Raw genomic sequence first — 23,963 nt, 5'->3', positions numbered from 1 at the left:
TTCCCAGATGTTCGTGTGGAATTTTATTTCCTTCAGACATGCTGTTGCTCTTATATAAAAAAAAAGAAAGAAAAAATTCCCAACCAAACTTTTCATACATAGTACCTTGAGGCACAGGTTCCCCTATCCATAAAAGAGTTTTTTACACAGGCTGTATCATGTAACATTTTTGCTACTTGAAGTCTATGGCACACTGACTCTGCGGTGAAAAAAATTCTCATCTGTGCTCAGCTGCTACAATATGGCACAAAGTTAAAAAGTAATACCATGATCGAATATTCTAATGCTTAATTTTGCTGGCTATTTTGGGGTGCACATAAATAAAAGGCACACTTTTTCTCTCCTCTCAAATCATTTATGTTATGTACAAGCCTAACCTCTCAGCACGGCTCCAGGCCTGCTGGCCCAGTGCAAAAAAAAAGATTTAAGTCAGCTTCCAGTGCTAGTAGCAGCTTTATATGCTTAACCAATGGCTTTAGTTTAGCATGCTACTTCCACTGTGATGATCACTGATGACAGGCCAACCATGTTGCTGAAAAAAAAAATCACAGTCTAAAAAGAGACAAAAAGTTAAAATTAAATTATTTATATTCACTTACATGTCTAGTTTCCAAATGTGTTCACGATGCTCAGAAAGTGCACATTTTGAAGTCTTGTTTCAGTATTACAAATGTCCATGACCTATATATTAGAGCAGCGCCACGTACAACAGTATTGCCAAAGAACTGTCAACATTTCCATTACTGACCCTGTTTTGCAAGAATACCATGAAAATACAAGAATTTGCTCTTAGCTAGAACGTAGTGTCCATAATGTTTTCGGTATGGTATTTTTAAATATTTGTATTTAAATCTGTAGAGCAGTCAGAATCTGAAAAGCAGAAGGTTAGTGGTTTTACTTTTTGGCGCGCATTTTTACTTTACAAGGATTTTCAAGAATGAAAGGGAGCTTGCAGCACATGAAGAGCCCCCAGTAATAAATGTCCACAAAGCATTTCCACATTGTTAAAAACTTAACAAAACCCATTAAGATTTAATTAATGATTGTGAATCCATATAAAATTACTTTTTGTGAGCTAACAACAGATAACATTGATGAAATTATCATACATAAAAAGAGCTTAGGTCTTAACATCAATGGTCTGACAAACATATTTAAACAAGAATATTCTGAGTTAAGACTAGAGCTAAATTTAGCTCCTAAATATAGCTAAATTTAGATTTAAGAGTTTAGATACTCTCAGTTTGATATGACTTTAAAAAAGATACAGTCCAACTTTCAGAAGAGTCTGTAAAACAGCAGTTTCAAGTAAGTCTGGAGTAATTAGGTATTGTGGCTAGAGTTACCATGAATATGATAAAATTGTGTTAAAAGAAATATGAGTTGAACCACTACCTTTGAAGGTTCTTGCTTTGGTTATCTTTAAAAAAAAATTGGACTGTTAAAATAACAGTGCAAGTTCACTATAAAGTCACATGCCTCTTTCTTGATGCCCTTCTATGAACTGCTTTTTATTACGCCCACTGCCAGCAATGGACATTCTGTTTGGAAAATCCACCTCCTGCTGTAAAAGGTTTGGCTGAACCAACTGAATGAAGTAAGTAATTGTGATATCAGACTCAAACGGGAACACACCACTGAATTTAGTTCTTGTAAAGAATATTTAAAAGCCTTCTCCACCAACAGTCTTTTTGAAACACAAGGCACAAATAGGGAGTGGACATTCCAGCAAAAAGTGATTGTCTGAAATTAATAATCCAAGCAGTCTTCTAGTCCAGCACAATGAAACATTTTTTGCTGTCCAGTTCTATGCCACATCTTCTAGATAATCTGCAACATCACTTAACTGAGAAATGGTAAGGTCTTGCGTGATGCTTTCAAGCTAGAAAAGAAATGAAATTGCAAACTCAGAAATCACAGAAACAGTTTTATGTAATGTAGTCCTTCACCCATCCTTTTAGCCTCAAGCTCTTTCAGCGAGATTTCATAATCCTTTAGGAGAGGCTAAGACAGATCTTAATGGGGTTAAGACCCTTGTATGTTGCATACTGAACCAGCCTCAAATACATTTTACACCCCTAGAAAGGGACAGTGATATGTGCTACTGGAACAACTTTTGTAAGGTTTTTGAAGTTTTTGGGGTTTTTAAATCATTATAGTATCTAACTTGGTAGGGATAAATACAGAATATAACAAATAATATAACCTTAACATGTTACCTAGGAACTTAGGATAATGGCACATTACTTCACAGATGGTTAAAAATAAAGTCAAGACAAGATAAGAAGACTATCAAGAGCAACAATTTAAAAATAATCATACTTTATCACTGGCATTTGACTCTTCTGTTCCCACAGAAATTTCGTCTATTTCTTCACCAATACTGATATCACTTTTTTCTGAGCGATGACTAGTACTAAAGAGAAAGAAAACCATAATCATAGAAATAAGACTTCCTTTTCAAACATCCAGATATGACATTCACTTTATACCTGACATTTGATTGGGATTTCACTTCCTAGCAAGTTAAATGTGTAGTTACTTAAAACCCCGTAACAACTAATGGCTTTCTACCTCAACGAAGCCATGATAAATACTGAGAAGTAGTTAGGGCTCTACCATGCATTATACAACACCAATACCTTCACATCATAAGGATGAGGTTGCCAGTATTCTTTACTCAGTTCCCATGATGCTTTACTTTCCAGTTGAGTATTTCAGCATATAACAGAATCATTGACTAACAGTATTTAAACTTAAAGTGCATGGTTCAGGAAAAAAATTTCAAATCTCTTTCACAAAAAAACAACAAAGTATCATCTTAAAGTTAGCAGTAGGTTTTTAAGGAACTCATTACCTCTATACAAAGAGACCTGTTTGTTTGGGTTTTTAACTTGTACATAAATCTATTAAAACAGCAAACTGAAGTTTAAAAGGGTTCAGAAATACAGACTCCAGCGATAGTGACTGTCTGCAATGTGAAACAATTCAAATATGCTAGTGGACATGCTTATCATGCATAAAACACTATCCTACTGAGGTATAATCCTTCTCTTACCTGTTGAAATCATCAGCATATTCATCATCATCTCCGTTTCCTAAATAAGTTTAAAAGCTATTAATTAAACAAATTTTCTTTTTGGGAAAGGCAAAAAAATAATCTATTCTTGCACCAAAATACATGGTTTTACAACCAGCTAAAGTGGGAGTAGATTAAATTACTTGCACAGATTAGAAAGATCAGTTATGTTTGTCATTAATTAATCTGAATATTGCTAACACAAACTGTTTCAAAACTGAACATATGTTTTCAGGATGCTGACTACACTGCTGAATACAAATTTTCAATACTTGGCAGCTCTGTTTTGAGAGAACACACTGTTCTTCTATCACATCTTCTTCATATTGTACCTAATGCTAACAAGGCAACTTTCAAAGATGTGGAGGGCAAATAAATATTACACTGAAAACCAGTAATACTTACTAGGCTGTCCTTTACCACAAATACAAACCCATTCTTTTTATAGAAACCTAGACAACAAAATTTATCACTTGATGTTAGCAAATGTTTGCACAGAATGAATCAAATTTTTGCTCCATGTGTAGAATATTAATTCACAAGGCAATCAGTTTTCCCTTTTCTGTATTCTTTTAGATCACATCTTGCTCTTAACTCCAGGCAGCTTCACAATGGTGTCAAATAGAATGTCAGAACTGAAAGCTAAAGATTTTAGTTCAATATGTGTATTTCAGTTTCTCAGATTGCTTTAAGAAGCTGGGCCAGAATTTACAATTAAAAATACCAGAGCTTCCTCATGTTAGCAGTTACTTGCCTAATTCTAACGATCCCAGTTTTGCATTCACCAACCGCAGGTCTTTCAAAACAGAGTTTCTATTCAAATCTGTAAACAAAAGCATTTATATCAGAAATCTGATTTATGACTCTTCAATAAGATCCCACTCAAACATACCAATCAACCATTTATAGCAACTGCTCCTTTATAAGAACCTTATATACTTTTATAGTATAGTATGGCAATATTACATTAAATTTTCAGGTCTGAATTCATAACATTTAAAAACACAAGTAGTAAACAGGGATAATCTCCCAGTACTCAGGATCAGATTTTATAATGTGAAAGCAAATATCCCTAAAGAACTAGTGCAAATAATGTAAGATAACAATAGAAAGGAGTAAATCTATTTCAGCTAAAAACTGAGCAGTAGAATTACATACACATAAAAACTGCTTTATGTACACACAGTAAAAAAGTATTTCATGCTTCAAAATGGTAGCACAATGCATCAAAAACCAGTATGCAATCACTCAGTGAAGAAAGCATGACGGTAAAGCACATTACAGCCAGGAGGGGGCCACATACGCTATCACATTTCCATCTGAACAAGTAGCTCACTCATTACATTACAGGAAATATCTTCTACAATAATCAAAAGACAAAAACATATGAAAACTTACTATCAGACTCCTTTATCAAAGGTGCACCAGTCAGGGAGCTTAACCCACTTTTTAGAGGGGGTGCATCAGAAAGGGATGCTAGACCTCCTGCTTTATTGGCTTCAGTTTTCCTAAAACAAACCAAATAAAATAAGTACTCCACAGAGCTGTAAAATGTGCATAGTTAATTTCTTTTCTTTTATTAAATTTTCATAAAACTACAACAGCATTACTACAGCATAAAAGAGGAAGGAGAAAGGACTACTCATTCTGCAATCTTAAAAACAGTAGGCAGTTTACTGGCACACGTGTCAAGCACAACATCTACTAAGGAAGTCACTTTCTCACCCATTCAAAGACTTTCTCCTGACTTCCCTCACAGACAGAGCTCTTGCATCTTCATCAGCATCACTATTTTTATCAAGGGACCTTTCATTAACCCCACATGTAAACGCAGCCAAAAGAAGAAAGATTCAGGTATAAATCAGTACTTTAGTTTGTTTTACAATTAAAAGAGATTATGTCTGATGGAGATATTAATTCTAAGAGCAGTCAGTTCACAAAATGAAAACCTCTCTGTTATAGGATGATAGATCTCATTATCACACGTTTAAGTTCATTTGGTTACTACTTAATTCAAATCCTACTTGTAAGTAAAGGATGAAGAAACATAATTAAAAGAGACCAAAATTTTTGCATTTAGTATTGCCAGAACAGTTTGCTACTGTGATTCCATTCCTACTAACAATGGACAACATTTGAATCATTTGTTATATACAGATCACCACAACATCATGTGTAACATCACACATTAAAAAGCTTCAAAACTTTGAACAACAGGTCAGAGACCTAAAGCCAGTGAGTGCTTGGATCATCTCTAACACTGGCGTTAGTAATTGCTTGCTGCCTTTCCCTCCAGTGCACTCCTCTTACAGGAACAGGTAAGGCTTCCATGAAGAAATTACGTTATTGCAAACAAGCGTTGTTGGTGCCTCTCCTACCTATTGACGCCTTGGGACTTGGGCAGACCAACACAACCTACCACAGAGGGATTTCACCTGAAGAAATCCCTTTTTTCTCCTATAGAGGAGTTGTCAGGAGGGTAGAAGTGAAAGATTCAGGAGAGACAGCTTCCTTACAATGAGATTCTAGCTCATTTGTTATTAACATATTCAGAAAACCTTATTATGGGACATAACTACAATACATACATCACAATAACATGCACCACAAATTACTACTTGGTGGGCTGTGACTCTACTACAGACACACAAAATTCTGAAATTTTCTTTTCTGTAGGGAATTTCCCTACTAGGAAAAAAATCCTTACTTTACTGAATAATTAAAAGAGTCTCTTTCTTGGATGGTCTTTTAAAAAATTATCCAATTTATCCACTTTCAAAGTGAATTTCCCATCTTTTCATACGAAAATGCTCAAACAATAAGAAATTAATAAATATTATTATGCAGAAGTTTTCCCAGACTTTTCTAATTTTTCCAACTTATCATTTAAATCACCTGCTACAGTGGTTACTTTGAATAAAGGCTAGTTGAATGAGCTCTTGAGTAAGGAGTAAATGCACTCAGATACAGTTTTAATCTTGATATTAGCAAGAAGAAAAAGATAAAAGAAATACCATAGTGTTATTTGTAACACACAATATTTTCCAGGGAAAAACAAATGCTCTTTGAGGGAAAAAATTTTGCTCCAACTAAATACATCCAACAAAAACTCTATTATAAACAATCTTTCTCAAAAAGTCCATTAACTTACTAGAAAGACACCTGGTTTACCTGGCGTCATTGCCTTGTGCTGTACCAGAAGGATCCCACTCTATGAGTAAGCATCTACTGAAGCCATAATACAAAAATGTTTATGCTCTCTGCCCACTATCAACACATCTGGGGAATAAAGCCAACGTGAAGGGAGCTACTTCCAAACTGACTTAGAAATGATTCTGTGACATCTTTTTAATCTCTGATAAAATGGAGCAATTCTCTGATTACTTGAGCACAGCAAATGAACACAATGAAATAATCCTACAGCAGTTCTCAGCAGTGATATCTAAACTACGCTTCAAGATAACTCAACATGATAACACAAAGATAGGTTTTCCAGTTTTATAACAAAGCTGTTATGTAGCTGTCGCTAGTTCTCGTTTCAAATTATATGTTTTCACTCATCAGACTCCACAGATGAACAACAAAAAATGAGCTTCAGATGCATCTGCAAAATTGGCATACACAGAAGAAACAACACTTCACTCAGAACTGCACACAAAAGGTGTTGCAATGTGAAGAGGAAATCACAGAATCACAGACTATTCTGAGTTGGAAGGAACCCTCAAGGATCATCGAGTCCAACTCAAGTCAATGGCCCACACAGGGGATTGAACCCATGACCTTGGCATTATTACAACCAAGTCTGAGAAAACTTTTCTTAATATTACAGTATATGGAGCCAGTTTATACTATTTTTGTACTCCTTACAAAGCCATACAGGTATTTAAAGCACTATTCCTATCACTGTCCACTTCCTTTAGTACAGATTACCACAGCAGCTCTGTTGCAAAAAGAAACACTGATGTCTATGCCTCACACACGTTCCCTCCACCGAAGGAATAGGCTGGGAACATCATTTAGCCTAACTGATGGACCTTGAAGCAATACGGATTCTTCCACTCAATGTACATCCCCAAGAGATCCCAGAGGCTACTGTGCATTGCAAAAAATAGCCAGAGAAATGCGTATTTCAGAAGCAAAATGTTACAGAATAGAACTCAATACTTGCACATACACGTGCAAATAATCAAGTAACAACGAGCTCTCAGAGGTCTGGAACCATGATGAGGACAAAATAAACCAGTATTATGTAGAACATTCATGTTACCTACCAGCCGTAAGTTCTTTCTGGTTTGGGTATAGGATCATCAAAGAAAGAGTCTCCTTCATCATCATCCTCATCCACTGCTGGATCACTTTTTTCTTTGGTATTGAACTCTTTGTTTTCTATTTGAGGATCTACTTTTGTTTCATTAGGCAGAAAATGAATGCTTCTTTTGCTTGCTTCCCCTGATGAGACACTGGTATCACTCTGAGTGTTTTCAGCAGCCTTGAAAGATAAAGAGTGAAAGGAGTAAGTATTTATGTCTTGTAATACTCCAAGTGGTAATATAAACACACAACACGTAATATATACCTACCATCACTTTTTGAAATTTAGCTCAAATTCCTGAGAAGTACTAATAAATTTATTACTATCATTAAGAATCACACAGGAGAAAAAAGTCGTTTCATCACTTTAGACAGTGTTCTTTATTGTTGCTGCCATTAAAATTTCAGTTCTATCTATCCTGTGCACTGCTATCTAGATAACTCCTATTATAAAAGCCAACAATTTTAAAATATTTTGGTTAAAGAATACAGAAATCTACAGACAGACTGATTCTTATGCTTCATTCATGTTATTTTTCAACTTGTCTATAAACGAATGTTCTTAGTTGTAGCCATTGTCTTCAAAAGAAACCATGCAAATTACTCTAACTTCCATATGAAATGGTAATCTTTGCAATATAATATTAAGTTTTAAAGTGATAAGCTAAGAAAACTACAGTTACTGATACATTCTCCCTTCAAATACTAAAAACAAAAAGGACACAAACAAGATACTTTAGAAGTACATAACTCTCAGTCTTTGTATCACGTTTATTGCTTAGGCCTACAGTCATAAAATTTAGGTTGTATCTTTGCAAGGCTTTGTGGCCCAAAGAACAATATTCAAATTTACCTAGAAAATCAAACTGCTGTGAAAGAAATTTTTTTTAATAGTATTTTTCCAGCTAGAAAGGAGTACTGCTGTTTTTACCTTCTTTTAGACTTATTAAAATTCAGCCAGTAAAAGATCTATCACATTAACTTCCTTTCTACACACTGACAGCAGCACAGTTTTGAAACAAGACCAACAGTATTATTTAATCCAGATTTAATCCAACATATATGCAGGTTGTACTGTCTCATGTATTTATTTATTACTCATTAACTTTCATTCAGAAGGTTAAACTAAATTTTTCAAACTATAGGCCATGAGAGTTAAAATTACCTTGGTAAGTCTTTCTCATACCAAGGCCATTTTATCTCAGTCACAGAATCACATTCAATTGCTTTCAGCAGCTCAGTTCTTCTAGGGCAAGAAGTACTCAAACCCCTAAGCGGTAGTAACGACATTTTAATTTTGTATCCTAAAGGAGCAGAATTGTTGTTGAAAATTAAGAGCTTAATGATAGACTGACTGGAACAAAAGAGAAGCTATAGCTACTTTTCTGTTCTGGGCCCTGAAGCAGCAAGCTGCTACTATGTCATCTGAGAACCTACAAGCACAACAGCTGGTCTTTTCTTGAATTCATGTATCAAAGTTCTGCTAAAGTGAAATACTTTCAACTTGCAGATCATTTAAGTGAATGCCACCATATTTGCCGTTTCACAGGAGTTCTCTCTTTTACTTCTAATGCATGCCATGAAGCTTTTTACTATATATAAACAATATTACCTTATTTGGTGTAGAATGTGTACTTGACTTTCCATTAGATGATTTTGATGTGGGGCATTGGCTGTCACTTAGAACTGGAGCCACCTAAAATTTTCATATAAACCCTTATTAAAAATATATTTAATTTTGTCATAATTCCATGCAACAATAAACAAGGCTACCATTCCCACTTGCACAGTCTGTAAATTGTGACACTGTGCCTGGGGGTAAAATAAAGAGAAAACTGGGAAGTTATATTCATGTTCTAACATAAGTTACAACAGTATGGACATTATAGGGTGAAGTGCAGCTGCTGTGTCCTGGGTGAAATGCAGCTGGCATGCATGAAATATATTGCACAATGATTGCCCACACAACACAGCCTTCAACCCTAAGCGCATGCTAAGAAGGATGAAACGGAGGATAGAGCAGAGTGGAGATGCTGCAGTAAAGCTCTGTTGCAACTCTTGCAGGGAGGGGAACTCAATGGTTCCATGTAGCTGATAAACCTCAGGGCAGCTGCCAATCAAGGGAGAGAGGAGGTGTCATCTTGCTGTTGAACCAGCAGCTGTGGTGAAAACACTCTCCTTGGATGAACTTGGTTCATTATAATCTAAGTATAATACTAACTCCATCTCCAAGTTACCCTCTTCCAAGGTACAACCACCCCTCACTGAGCATGCGCTCTGTATTTTATTGACTATATGTTACAGGGAGCAAGAAAATCTTACACCAATCAGTAACAAAAGCATGTATGACTCGAGTCACTCAAGCTCCACCTAAACGTATAGCAATAGCATAAAAGTAAAATAAAAACGGGGAGAAGTTAGGGAAGACTCCATCATCATTTCTGGGATCAGCCAACGGGCTGAACCTGTCTTTCCTCCCAGAGGGATGCCCACTGGACAAGAACTGTGCTATGGCAGAATATTAGTAAACAGTACTAGGGCGGCATTCAAAGTCATAATGTTTATCTCTTATCTCTCCAATAATTAAAGCTGAAGGCAAAATATAGTAACAACCATAAAGTGTATAACAATAGTCAAGTGTTCTTAATTTCATCTTATTTTTCATTATTGAAAGGAAAATTAATAAAGAATTATAAAGAAAGAAAGAAATAACATCTTAATACTACTTACTTCTCCACCTCCTGAAATCTTTTTCTGCTGACACTTCCTAACAACCTCCAACAACAGGGGACCACCCACAGTTCCTTCTGCTTCAGTAATTCCCAAATCTCGAGCTAAGTTTTCTCGACCATCTAGGCCATTCAGCTGAAGGAGAATTTAAAAAAGAATCAAATACAGATATAACTGTCAGAAAAGAAACTACATATTGTAATATAAAAAACCTTTCGTGTCTTGTTTAACACAGCTCATATTTTGACTAAACACTGATTACTTAAAACTTTCTGTTGCATGTGGACTAAAGTAATAAAATCATAGAATCATTAGGCCCTTAAGATCACCAAGTTGACCAATAAACCACATGCCCAAGTGTCACATCTACAGATCTTCTGGATACCACCTATTGCATAATTTACTTCTGATCTATACCTGAACTTGTCATAGATCATGCAAAGTTGTTTTAAATATGCAAGAATCCATCATTAGCATGCTATCATTGTTGGTCCCTCACAACTGAACTGCTTTTGGTCAAGTATATCTGCACAAAATCCTTGGTCTCACGGAAATTTCTCTCAGAGTACATTACTATCATTATTTCAATTTTCATGCAACAACACGAACTCAATATTATGACATAGTAAACTTAGTGGCAAAAAATGCTGGAGTATTCTTTTGCACATACTATTATGATTCCACAAAAATTATTAATGTGTTAATTCATAATTATCAAGTACTGATTTTTGATAAAGGGAAATACTCATATTAGCACACTTTTCTGCAAAATGCATCTTTATGACAAAAAGTACTTTTTACAGACATAAGATAAAAATAATTCTTTACTATAAAAACAAGCAAGTGGCTGAAATAAATCTGCTACAGCTTCTGTATTTATCATCATGCAGTCCAGTCAACATAGGATACAAACAATGTATCTTACTGTGCTTGATTCAGGCTGAAAAACAGCCAACGTAAAATCAAGATTGAAAAACCGTAGAAATTCTGCAACAAGACCTGCTACCAAGCGACCTAAAAAGGAAATAAAGAGTAAAAATATACCAGACAGAATTCTTACTTCAAAGTTTTAACATGAGCATAGCTTCAGTATCAACATCATTTACACATTCAGCAAACTAGCACCACATAGCGAATTTGTACACACACTCCCAAACTATCTAACTCAGCCATTACATCAGAATCATCTGAGTCAGTAATACCACAAGAGCACAGAGCTTGCTTACAAAGTTCAGGTATAAGATTATTTAAACTATTTAGCTGTTTTAAAAACATCACTTTGAGATTTCTCCTATGTGTGTATTCACTTCTGTACCTCTACAGTAAGTTTTCACTGGTTACTCTTTCTGTTGGTCTAGGATTTCTTGGAGTTAACACAACCTTAAGTTAAAATGAAATCTTAATTTAAATGCATTAGTCACCTTAGTTAAAAATACAACTTCAGCAATATTAACTTCAAAAATTATAGATTGACTTTTATTCTGAATGAACAGTAATTACAACATCTGAAAGGAACAAAAGCATTCTTCATGTCACAAAGACTGTACTGTTAGTAAGATTCAAAGATTTAATATTTTTTCCTATTTTTATTTTGAAAAGTATATAATAAACAAAGAACTCACCATCTTTTGTACCTAAAAAACTTTTCAAGCTTTCATTTACCAGAGGTGTTTTGTTCTGTCAAAAAGAAAAAACTCAAACAGTAATTAACATCATCTTCCTGCTAGCAAGAAATTGAAAACCACAGTAAGCCAATGTTTTGGTGTACTCAGTTCCACAATGATGCCTTGCATATGTAATTCACTTCTTCAAAATATACCTTAGTATTAATTCTACTACCTACAAGTAAAAGCTACATTTATTTAGGAAAATTAAATTTGTCTCAGAACTAAAGTAATTTCACCAGAATTCTTAATAGCATACTGATTTTTATTTACTTAATGACTAAAAAGGTAAGGTAAGCAGTTAACTTCCCAGGTTGCTCCTCTAATATAGTGTGAAGTTTGTTTAAAGACATTCAGTCCAGCTTTTTAAGAAACAGAAATTTACAAGTTTTCTAGACAAAGGGTGAAAGGTGCTAATTACTTGTACACAAATCTGTATTGAGTAATCTTCTATTACTTAAAAAGCCTTCAAAGATAGATGAAAACGTTTTTTTCCTCCCTTGCTGGATTTGTCCTCTTCAATTTTAATTTTTAAGTAGAAATAAATCAACGTGCTATGCTTGAGTTTGTCAAAACCGCTCAGGGATTTTCCAAACAAATTCTAAATGCCATTCCTAACATATCAAAATGTTTTGGGTAAGAAAAGGATCTATCTGTTATAGGTATTTATCACTACAGTTGTAAACGCCAGCACACACACAAAAAAGTGCTGCCTGAAAAACAGAAATCTATCTTGTTTAATATTTAGGAATTCAGAGCAGTGATATTAATATACTTCCAGTGTCTACAGTGCAAATTTAAAATACCATGATAAGCTTTTTGAGAAATGGGGAGCTGAAATCTACTGCAGCAACTCTCCCTTCAGTGCTACTCTCTAGACAGTGTATGAGGTTGTTCTCTGGATACTCTGTAATAATATGCTGAAGTTTCCCAGAAGAGATGGCACTTGATCTGCTGTATCACTCTTCCATCATGGCTTCTTCAGCAATCTTATGCTACGTTTCTGGAATACGAAATCTCGTACCATAAAATAACTACCTCTACTCCTTACCAATGTCACAATACTCTGTTTCAGTCAAGCCACTTTCCAGAAAAAGCACAACCATCTAACCAGTAGAGGAACAGAATAATTTTCCATTCCTCTTTATGAAACAGAGGATGGACATATGGCACTTCCTACTCTCCAGTTCTAGAAAATGGAAAGACACAGGAAATGAAGCAATGTTGGCAGCAGAAGAGGTCACAAGACTGGTATCTGTATACCACAGATTTGTTATGTAATCTTGATAGTATACAATTCTCTTAAATATTATATTGACAAAGTATCACTACATAGTCTACCTGCTAATTAAGAATTCAACCTTAAGTATTAAAGCAAATTATCCTGAGGCAAGCCTAGAATATCCTTACGGGAAATACCAAATGCATTGTGGTAGCTGGCATTTTACTGCATTAAATCACTTTCACAATACACTTGTTGAAAATAGAACAGGTTTTTTGATTTCAAAAGACATTGTTCTGATTTGATAAAATCTTGATGATTCAACTAGGTATCTTTTTTAATATAAGCATTTGATAGAGAATATATTTAGGTATTCTGGTCAATTGGATGGGAGCAATATAAACTCATCAGAGATAGTAACTCAAAATTACAATTTCAAAAGGCTATTAAACAATTCCTACTTTTAAATATCAGGAAACACCTTGATGTTTTGTGTTCTTTACACGTACTCTTACACAGAAATACATATTTTATATTTTTACATTTCACAAATAGAAAGTATTAAAGCTATTATATTTAATTCTACATAAAAACTACCAGGACGTTTTTTAGTTTCTCATTTATTTTTTAAGGTTCTCTTACCTCTACTTTCTCTTGTTCTTCTAATGCCAAAAACACAGCTGCTCGCAACTCTGCCTGTCAAATAACACCAAAACAAAACAGCATTTCTATAAGCACTGTTTTCCCAAAGCAAATTGAATGCAAAGAGCCAGCAAACAGCTTAACAGCTATTTGTTTCTCCTCAAGCAACTTGGCATGGACTGTAATCTACATCAGTGCAATTAAAACACTTAAGATTACAGGCAATATGACTTGAGGCAGAGAAATAATAGTTTCCAGCCTGAGAACAACACAGGGAGGTGAGAGGGAAGCAGAATTTGATACAAGACTTTCTAAATTACTTCTTTGTACATAAAAGGACTCCAAAGTACCTACATTATCTCCGACTAGTTTCTTCCAAGACTTAAACATCCAACTCTTTCAGGCAGCTTTGAAACATCTACCCTTCATTTACAATTCATTCAGGAAACATTCAGGAAATAGCGTAGAACAACCCATTAAAAAAGTTAATTTAAGATATACAAATTCCTGTAATTTGTCAGATTACACTCAAAAAACCTGGTTTCTCAAGGAAAACAGCATCCCAGTCATCCAAATACTCCTGTAGTAAGGTTTTACCTAACTGATTCTAAATATATTATTATCAAGAACCAGAATTCTTCTAAGGACTACTTGGAATATTTAAGCTTAAACCTTGCCTACTTTCTTAAATTTTGTAAACATTGGAGGTTCTCTACTTCTCTCTTTGAATGCATCAAATGGATAACACACATTTGATGAAGTAGTTTGCCACTTTAATCAGCTCTTAATACAACATTTTGAAGTAAGTCAGTCAATAGACAACATTACAGTAATAAACTATAAAAAGACAGTGCATGAAAGTTTTCTTAAGAGTAAAGAAGAAAGTAGAGTGTTAAAGAGATTTATTTCCATAACTAGGAATAAAAAGAATATGAAGAGTGTTTGGACTTTCTCAAGTATATTACGAGAGGTAACTAAACATGGATTACCCCGTAACTGTTCCCTCCCACTGAAAAAAAAGAAGTAAAATATCCTTTCATGAGATAAATAAACGTTTCCTTTCTAAGCAAAACCCTCTTTGGACACCTTTTTAAAGCACAAAAAGTAATGCAAAAACACTAAAATGATTACTTATGAAAAGAAGTGTAAAATGCTTACCATAATTTTATGTAATGGTCATATTGATACTGCAGTCACATTTTTTCAGTTGCTGGAATACAGCATTCGTTTAGAAAATCCTCTTATAAGCAATTAATTTATTTATTATTCTTACCTCTTTTTTCAGGTGCTGGGCTATAGTAGTCAATCAGCAAAACCTCTTACACCCCATTAATTTAAATGTTATTCTTACAAAATCAGCTTACATTTAACTTTCCAACCAACAGCTTGCTGTTACAGTAAAATCAAAAGTGAGCAATTCAGATCTATAGAAAAACCCTGTGAGACTGAGCTATCAGCCAGAAGCAGCAAAGAGCTCAGCTGCTGCTGGCTGATAGGGAGGAGGTTACTCCCCAAGAATTCACATAGTAGGAATTCACAGGACTCTGCAGGTGCACGAAAACAGCCTGGATGAAGTAATATAAACATGGGACTTGTGAGAGATAGGCTTTAACCAATTGAAGTATCTGGCGTGGTGGTGTGTTAACTCTTTTAGCCAATAAGCTGTAGTCCTAACCCTATATAAACTGTGTGCTTTGTGTAATAAAATGTCTTCACTATAAACTTCATAAGCTTGTTGGTGAAATCCAGTTCCTCCGCCGTTTATAAATTGTTTACTTTAAGAGCTAAAAACTTGTTTATTTAGTCTTAGTCACTAGGATAAACTTAACATGTTTGTCAGGCTTTTTTCCCCCTTATGCCACAGAAACCAAATACACATACATAAGAGAAGAATAAAAATAACAAAGCATTCCTGACTGGCTACTACAACTGTTCAAAATAAAACATATCAGCCATTACACACGGGGAGGGGTAAACTCCCTCAAGGGTCTCGATCATGGGACTGTAGAACAAAATTGTCTGAAGCAGTTGCCAATACATCAGCTGATCCAAAGTCTGACCTCTTTGAATTTTGGAACAATATCACAACTATTTTTTCTTTTTTTTTACATAACTGGAATTATTTGCCTGCTCCACTCCTCTAGGTCAAATCCAGTGGCTTTTAACTACAAATTGAGGTGCTCTTATTTATTTAATGACACAGGGTTGGTTTCTCCCAGATGTTGCCATTCCCCATTAATAGCTGGTTCACCTTTATTTACTTTAGTGCCCAATTAATAACCTTAAGGTCAGGAGTTCATCAGAAGATAATGCCACTGGTATTTAAGACAACTCCCTTTAGCCTGCCTTCATCATCTAGAATACCACCCTAAAGCCCTTCCACAGATATGCATTGACCCTTCAATCCTGCAAGCATCCCAATATGTTTGAAGATACACACGCCTGTACTATCTCCACAAGGAAAGTTTACACCACTACAACACACTGATGTGTGTCCTTTGAGGTGAGTACTGCTCAGGTCATAACAACATATTCCAAAAACATCATCTCAGTAAATTTAGACATGGAACCATATACTTGAATCCATGTGAAATTAAAGCAGTAATTCTCAAACTCAGAGAGAACAAAGCAAAAAGTAATAATAACAAAGCTGAGGCTGAAGGAATAATCACCCTAATACAAGATGAATCATACTAAATAGGATGGATAATGTCATACAGGCTTTTCAGGATCTGAGACCAATCACAGAGAATTTCAGCACCAGAGACTGAGCTCACCATCATCATCATCAGGTACGGCCATAGCAATTAGCTCCCACCAAGAGACATGAAGGTTTATGTAACTACACAGATTAATCCACTTACAGCACTCTCATATTCATTTTGGTTTTAGTAAGTGTGAAGAGTTTGCATTTGTCTTTGCTCTACTACCCTCTGAAACTAGCCCAATCTGTGTTCCATACTCTGTTACAATCTGCTTTTGCCATTTTCCACATTTCCCTATTGCCCACTGCCTTGTTCTGCTGGCAGTTTTCAACATAATCCAAATGCATCGTAAAGAATTTTATTCAGTCTAGTAGTAAAGCAGACTGGAGCTTCATAATCAAATTCCCCATCCATATCCTTCCCAAGTCTTCAATAAAACAGGGTTATGTCAACAGAGACAGATGTTGATCAGCAAGGTAGGTGGGTGGCAGTGTCTACTATCCATCAAGCCTACAAACTTCTTTCTCATTCTCTGGAAGATGCCCATTCTCTTCTATCTCTAAGTAGTTTTATCAGGCAAGAGCTCATGTCAATGAGACAGCAATTTGATTTCATTGAATTTAGCTAAAATGAGTAAGGCTAACGCTGTATATGACAACTATGGTCTGTATTGGAGAAATGTGTGAAACAAAAGTACATTTCTCCCCTTTTTCTCCCAACAATTTACGGCTCATCAGACAAAACTGTTTTTTTTACTGACTGCTGTTTACTGTAAATCAGAAGTTGGTAGTACATGAAAGAAAGCATATTTTCTGCATTGACTGTAGTAACCCCCTCTTCAGAACCCGGGTAAGTTTACCCTATTCTAAATACAGAGCCTTTTGCATCTATCCTAAGTAGTGTCCAGGAAAACAGTTCACCTAATCTGCAGTTCCCTGCCTGGCCTTTCTATCTAAAGAGCTACCCAAACACACTTTTTAGGTGACAGCTCAAAAATGCCTTTCTAATTTGGAAATATGCTCTTAATAGGAAGACAACAAGCATGCACCTTAAGAAGGTAATTAGTCTGATTTAGTATGCTTGTAAAAGCCATCCACAGCAGCTTCCTTAGCATATACTGGATGAAAAGTAAAAGGATAAGATAGAGACCATCCAGGACTGAAGAATGACCTGTAGCCTGTAACTACATCCTGCTTGCAGACTCCAAACCACACAACATGTAGCAAATACTTGGAGTTCTCTCTTTTTATTTTTCTTGTGCTATGTCTTTCATTGTGCTGGAATGCATCTGTCCACAACTTCAACAAGAGAACTTATTCTCCTAGGACAAAACTTGAGACAATGTTTTCCAGTAACAAAGTGCCTGTGGGCTCCAAACTCATTTCTATGCCTCAAAGCATGTTGGCACATCAGTGGCCAAGGACATTTCCTATAACAAGCAGAAACTGTGAATATGGCTTATTCCTTGCATGCTGATCTCCTCTGCACATCTACATATTTCACCTGCAAGCATTCCAATATCCCAACACCTTCCAAAGAGATCTCAGCAAAATTATGTTTTCCTATCAAATTTTATACATACTTTCTACTCCTGAGGCAATATTTTACATGAATAAGCAAGGGCTTCACAAAAGCAGTGACTTAAACTTCAAAAAATGCTTTCTACGTGTAGTACAGTTGAGAATGACATTGTCTGGTACTTAACAAATCCTTGCTCTCTGTTTCATGCATCATTCAACATCATTTCTACAAACCTTCAGAGACCACTTCAGCAGCTGAACATATAGTTTTTAAAGCCACATACTGGCAACTTTGTGCATTCCCTAAGAAACATGTGGGAGGCGAGTACAGCAAGTGTCAATAAGGTAGAAATTCACTTCAGATACCTGCAACGAGCCAGCTGGAGTTGTAAAACTTGCCTGCAATCTTGCACTCACAAATTGTTATCAAGATGTGTGTGCATCAGTGGATGGTGTGGTTAAATGTATGTTTGGGGCAGTGAAATGATTGAAGCAATGCATAGGATTTTGAAGGGTAAAAGAAGCATTGCTGCTAAGATAAACTGCATAGAGATCTTCCAGGCAAAACACAGGCATGTATCACTGCCATCTGCTCCAGCACTACGGAGCAGTCCCATGCATGCACAAGCACAAATAATCCCTCGCACATATAAAAGTTAGTGGCATGTGGGTACTTCACTGCACAACTTTCAGCATCTCCACTTCCTAACTCCAAAATTGCTGTAATATACCTTGGTAGACACAGAGCAGGATGCTGCTCTGGAAAGGGCAATGGCAGAAGATTAAGTCATTTAACTGCCCGTGATCACCGCAGGATAAAGCCCTGTGTGCATCAGGCTGAACAGCTCGGTACCAGTTTGCTGTATACCAGATATGCATCACAAATCCAACGATGGTACCAAACCATAACCAGCAACTTCGCTACCAGAATTACTCAGCATTCACCCAGTCCTTCTCAATCTGCAAGATCTGTGAGGTCCTCATCCTTGAGATTGCAGTGGTGTGCTCTCCCCTCTGCATGCTGAATTTTGAAACCTTGGCTTAGTGACATGAAAGATTGATTGTGCATACATAATCCTTTAGACATAAACAGTTGACCAAGTCTGGGACTAAGAGTGGAATTTTGTCTGACTCTGCTCATCTATGCAGTAAATAATCAAGTTACTTCCCCACTGCATCTTGTTAAACCACTGTTCCATTTACCACTGAACTTTGCTAACTTACTACTCTATATCAATATAGTGCTGCTTCTCTCTTGTGAGTGAAGTGCAGAATTCCATCCATGACAGAGCAAGAAAAGTCAAGTATTGTTTGCATGACCGTTTTTTGTCAGCAGCCTTAATTGGTTAAGAAAGTTAAACTTGCTGGCAACGTAACTGAAAACACAAAAAATGCTCGAAAAAGGAAGAATTCATAACACGAAGGGAGTAATAACACCTAAAGTAATAAATTCTAAATATCCACAACTACATTTGTCATAAGCACGTCACAAAAAGTTCCCATTCTCATGTTCCCAAAGCAGGATACAAGCACGATGTTATGAGGACCATACTGATATTTAGATGTCGAATTTCAGTTAGTTTATCTGAAATAATTATAGATGGTTGTGCTTTACTTAACTTATAAAACTGAAAAGAAATAGATGTTACATTAAAAAATAACAATTGTCCTTGATTCCAAGAAATGAACTGACTTTGCTTTAAAACAAGCAATCAGTTACGACATGCAGAAAACTGGAGAGGACACTGCAGTGTAGAGCATGCTTGTCATGACAGTTAATAATTCTAAGACATTTAAAAGCATTGTTCATTATGATATATGAAACAAAGATGCAAAAGCAAATAGGACAATTTTCACTGACCAATATGCATGCATGCAGTTAACATCTCATTTTAAAAAATAGTACTTTTATTCTATCTAACATCAGATTTTTTGCCAGTACCTCAGCTGTCTAGGTTTTAAAGCAAACTAGTAAGAAACTAGCAGAATCTGCTGGCCAAAAGCTTTACTTGGCACATGACATGAGTGATTCTAACCTCTCTCATTATCTGTAGCAACAAGAAGTTCCAGAGAAGATGCAAAATTCAGGTAACATAAACTTAATTTTTCCACAACAAAAGAGATTAAAAGATCCAGGCCAAGCCAAAATAAGATAACAAAGAAACACAGTAAGAAGCAGAATGGCTCCTTTTTGCGATGATGACAGGCTGCCTAGGAGAAAGATCACATTCTCTTCAAGACACAACATCCTCATTTGTACACAATCACACAGACTTAGTTATAATTTTCACTGAAGTACAAATATCCAAATATCCAGTTATATTCTGCATGTTTACAGAATTCATTAGAAAGCTGTCTTATCTATCAGACTAATTCCAATGATTAACAAACTATATATAGATATAGATGTATAGATATACACACATACATATATTGCAGCTTAGAGAAAACAGGAAATTCTTAAATGCAAGTGGTGATGGGGGAGAGGGGAAGGGGGAGCCTATGTTTATTTTACTTAGGGCTTATGATGCTTATTTTGTTTATGCTTATTCTACTTATGCTCATTTTGTTTATGCCTATTTTACTTATGCTTATTTACCTAGGACTAATGATAATACTTATTTTCTTATTTTACTTACGCTTTTATACTTATCATGGAATTTGCTTAGCTCACTGTGTAAAAACCCACACTGTCCTTGAAGGTGCAATACCAAGAGGCTCAGGCCAATTAAAACAGCCAGGATACCCCATGATAAATCAGAAAACATGTCAAAAGAACAAGGTAAGTCCAATTAGACCAGCAAAAGTTGTGAACAAGACTGGTTTGAACCAGTTCTGAGCAAAAGGTAAAAAGTTTACAAGAGGAAGATGACTTACTTCATCCCCAAAGACCCCCACAGACCACCACTCTGAATTACCAGGAGGAACAGCGCAGGTGCAAGAAGGAGCGGCTTGAGACGGAGAAAATGGAAATCAGTTCTTGAGACTCATTATAATAATTCTGCCTTCTCTAAGAAAATAATAATGTTTATGCATGAAAGAAAAATAAATATGTATAACTTATTTGCATATAAACCCATTGTTAACTCAGCTAGGTGTGCATGTTTTGGAGGAGCTATCCCCCACATGCCCTGGGCCAGAATAAACGTACCTCTCTATAACCTCACTGGATTATAGGGTTTTTATTCCGCAAAACAGTGGCAAATACATTTACACATCTTCCGGCTTTCACAATATGACTTCATTAAATACTCAAGTGCTCAAACTCTAATATAAATTTGTAATAGAAAAAATCATGAACATATTTTTAAAATGTCATGTAAAATTTTTTAGCTAACTAATTTACATCAACACCAATGTACCCAAGAAATTAAGCTCAAAATAAGAATAAACTAATAAACTAAAACCCATTATAAAATCATGTTCTAATAGAGAACAAAGGTATCACAATAAATTTTTCTAAAAATTACTCAGTCATTATGTTACAAAATGTATTAGCTGACAGATACATTGCATCCTGTGAAATAATTCCCCTTGAATTCTAATACTTCCAGGCCTGTCTTTACCTACAGTGCTTCATCAGAATGCAGCTTTACATTTATCTCCTATTTTTCTCTTTAATATAGCTACTTCAATAGATCGCAAATACATTAGAGCTTTCTATTGATCAAACACTACTGATCAAAATTATATTTAATTTATTTTAATTAAAGGATGACTGCAATTATTTTAATGGATGGTATAATCCATTTCAACTGAAACACTTTAAGAAAACTTGCTCAACATTATTTCTTTCTGCAAGGGGTTTTTGTCAGATACTTGCAGAACCAATTCTCTAAGTCATTAACACTATCAATCAACAAAGCCATCAAACTTGCTTGCCAATTAAGGTTTAAAGCTAAGGAAAAAAACCCACCATGAATTCCTCCAATCAGCAGCCCCAGCCATAAGCATACCAGTTATCAAACAGTAACTCCTGCTATAAAAAAGAGATGCAGGTAGGATGCAGGCTGCAGTTTTCTAAGCTATTTACTAGTTTGCCTTAAGGATCTCTTACACAATATTGGATGCCACACACTTTTTAGCATCAGAGAATAATGAACTACAATAAATATATTTACACGAAACTCAATGAGCTGGCAACTGCAGCAAAATAATTTACTACTGCACAGAGGCAGGAATTAAGAAGCTATACTTTGTAACGTCAATGTGACCCAAATGCCTTGGGTTCCTTTTTTTAAGTACAATTTTATTATCACCATGCTTTCATTGTTTAACACTATGTGAGCAGTCAACAGGTGGCCCAAAAGGCCTATTTCATATCTGGTTAGAAAAAGGTCTCCCTACAGTTGCAAGAGCTACAATCTTCATCTACGTAGGGAGTTTAAATAGGGATCCTACATTTGAAAGAGGAGAACAGTGGGTTTAATATTACTATTTTAATATTATTTTGTTGAAAAGTATGATCAGTCCAAAATGCAGTAGACTTCAAAGTACATACACAAAGATACTCTCACTTCCATTAACCACTCCAGTTATTGAACTGTTCCTGAAATATCAGCAATGACCATCCACCTCTGAAGGCTTAAAACAGAGCACTGTGGATAAATGTCACCATCCTGGATGTGAAATCTACACTTCATTTCTCCTTTAGCATGGAAGGGAACTCATCTATTTTTCGGCTTCCTTACCGGTATTGCTCTCTACTATACACCCTAATTATTACTGGAAGCTTCTAATTTGAACAAGAATCCATGGGACCAATTTTCAAACCCTTTCTGACACAAGCTGAGGCTACACCACGGACTTGGAAGCAGTGTACACTCCACTGTGCTCCATATATTTTCTTAACATGGCATTATTTGTTCACTGTAGGCAGGTAGCATCTCCAGAGAGTTTCCAGATTTAGCAAGCCTTCAAGGCACAGCTCAAGCAACCCACACTCAAAAAGAACAGTGTTTAAATAGTGACCCACAACAACTCCCACTTGAAATTTTCAATAGGTACTTTCCGTATCATAGAATCACAGAATAGAATTATAGAATGGATTGGGTTGGAAAAGATCTCTAAGATCACCAAGTCCAAGCCTTGGGCCAACTCCAGTCCATTTACTAGATCATGGCACTCAGTGCCACGTCCAATCTCAGTTTAAAAACCTCCAGGGATGGTGAATCCACCACCTCTCCGGGCAGGCCATTCCAATGCCTGATTACTCTCTCTGGAAAGAATTTTTTTCTGATCTCCAACTTAAATTTCCCCTGGCAGAGCTTGAGCCCGTGCCCCCTTGTCCTATTGCTGACTGCCTGGGAGAAGAGACCAACTCCCACTTGGCTGGTGTATTTTTTGTATTTTTGTCGAATTATCGAAGCAAGGATAAACTCTATCCACCCTGTCCCGCACCACCCGGCAGCAGAATGCTTCCAGCCCTAAGTTTTGCGGCAGCAAGGGGGCTCTTGAGGCCACACGGTACCTCGGAGGGGGAGCCCGCAGAGCCGGGACCGGGTTCGCTGCGGCGGCCCCGCGCTCCCGTCCCCGTCCCTTCCCGGGGGATCCCGCACTCCCGCGGCCGCGGGGGTGTGCCCGGGCGGCGCTCAGGCCCCGGGTCCTCGGACCAGTTCCACCACGAGTGGCCGAGGAGCCCGGCGGGGAAAGCAGGCGCCGCCGCCAGGCCGCGCCGCCGAGGGAGCGCCCCAGCCGGGAACACCGGCTGGAACTGGGAGAGAGAGGGGACGAAGCCCGGGAAGCGTTGGCCCCTCTAACACTCGGCGGGCGCCAGCCATCACTCTCCGCAGGGTGGGAGGCTCTCCTTCCCCCACCTTAATCTTATTGAGCACCCCGCTGCTCTCAAGCGTCTGCACCAGCAGGTCCCGCAGCTCCGTGTCCTCCTCCGCCGCCACGGCCGCCATCTTGCTTCTCCCTGACAACCGCCAAACCGCGCTAGCGGCGGGACGGGCCCGGCACATTCGCCGCCGCCGCCGCCGCTGGAGGCACCAGCCCGCGGTGCGCCCGAGAGAGCGGGGCGGGCTGAGCCAGCCGCTGCCTTCGGCACCAGCCCGAGAGGTGATGCAGACAGGCCGCGGCCACCCGGCG

The 23,963-nt window shown here is 36.9% G+C and overlaps 1 protein-coding gene across 1 annotated transcript; it reads right to left on the bottom strand.

The window, feature by feature from the left end:
* Positions 1-23,963, bottom strand: CEP43 (centrosomal protein 43). Its single transcript, XM_071549440.1, has 12 exons — positions 23,690-23,963; positions 13,649-13,702; positions 11,743-11,797; positions 11,046-11,134; positions 10,121-10,255; positions 9,003-9,086; positions 7,351-7,568; positions 4,478-4,587; positions 3,834-3,902; positions 3,059-3,098; positions 2,323-2,416; positions 1-1,882 (listed from the first exon to the last, which is right to left on the bottom strand). The coding sequence occupies exons 1-12, from the start codon at positions 23,834-23,836 to the stop codon at positions 1,808-1,810; spliced, it is 1,170 nt and encodes a 389-aa protein (XP_071405541.1). The 5' UTR covers positions 23,837-23,963; the 3' UTR covers positions 1-1,807.

This window comes from Pithys albifrons, chromosome 2 (assembly GCF_047495875.1).
Source record: "Pithys albifrons albifrons isolate INPA30051 chromosome 2, PitAlb_v1, whole genome shotgun sequence".
In the NCBI taxonomy this organism is placed as follows: Eukaryota; Metazoa; Chordata; class Aves; order Passeriformes; family Thamnophilidae; genus Pithys; species Pithys albifrons.
This window is presented reverse-complemented; position numbering and strand designations above follow the sequence as displayed.

Bases quoted from the DNA above. Each gene is read 5' to 3' on its own strand.
- CEP43 (XM_071549440.1), bottom strand. From the start codon at position 23,836: ATGTGCCGGGCCCGTCCCGCCGCTAGCGCGGTTTGGCGGTTGTCAGGG. The intron at 7,569-9,002 runs GTAATATTGTTT...TTATCTTTCAAG, and splicing joins CACATTCTACACCAAATAAG to GCTGCTGAAAACACTCAGAG. The intron at 3,903-4,477 runs GTAAGTTTTCAT...TTTTGTTTACAG, and splicing joins TTTGATAAAGGAGTCTGATA to ATTTGAATAGAAACTCTGTT.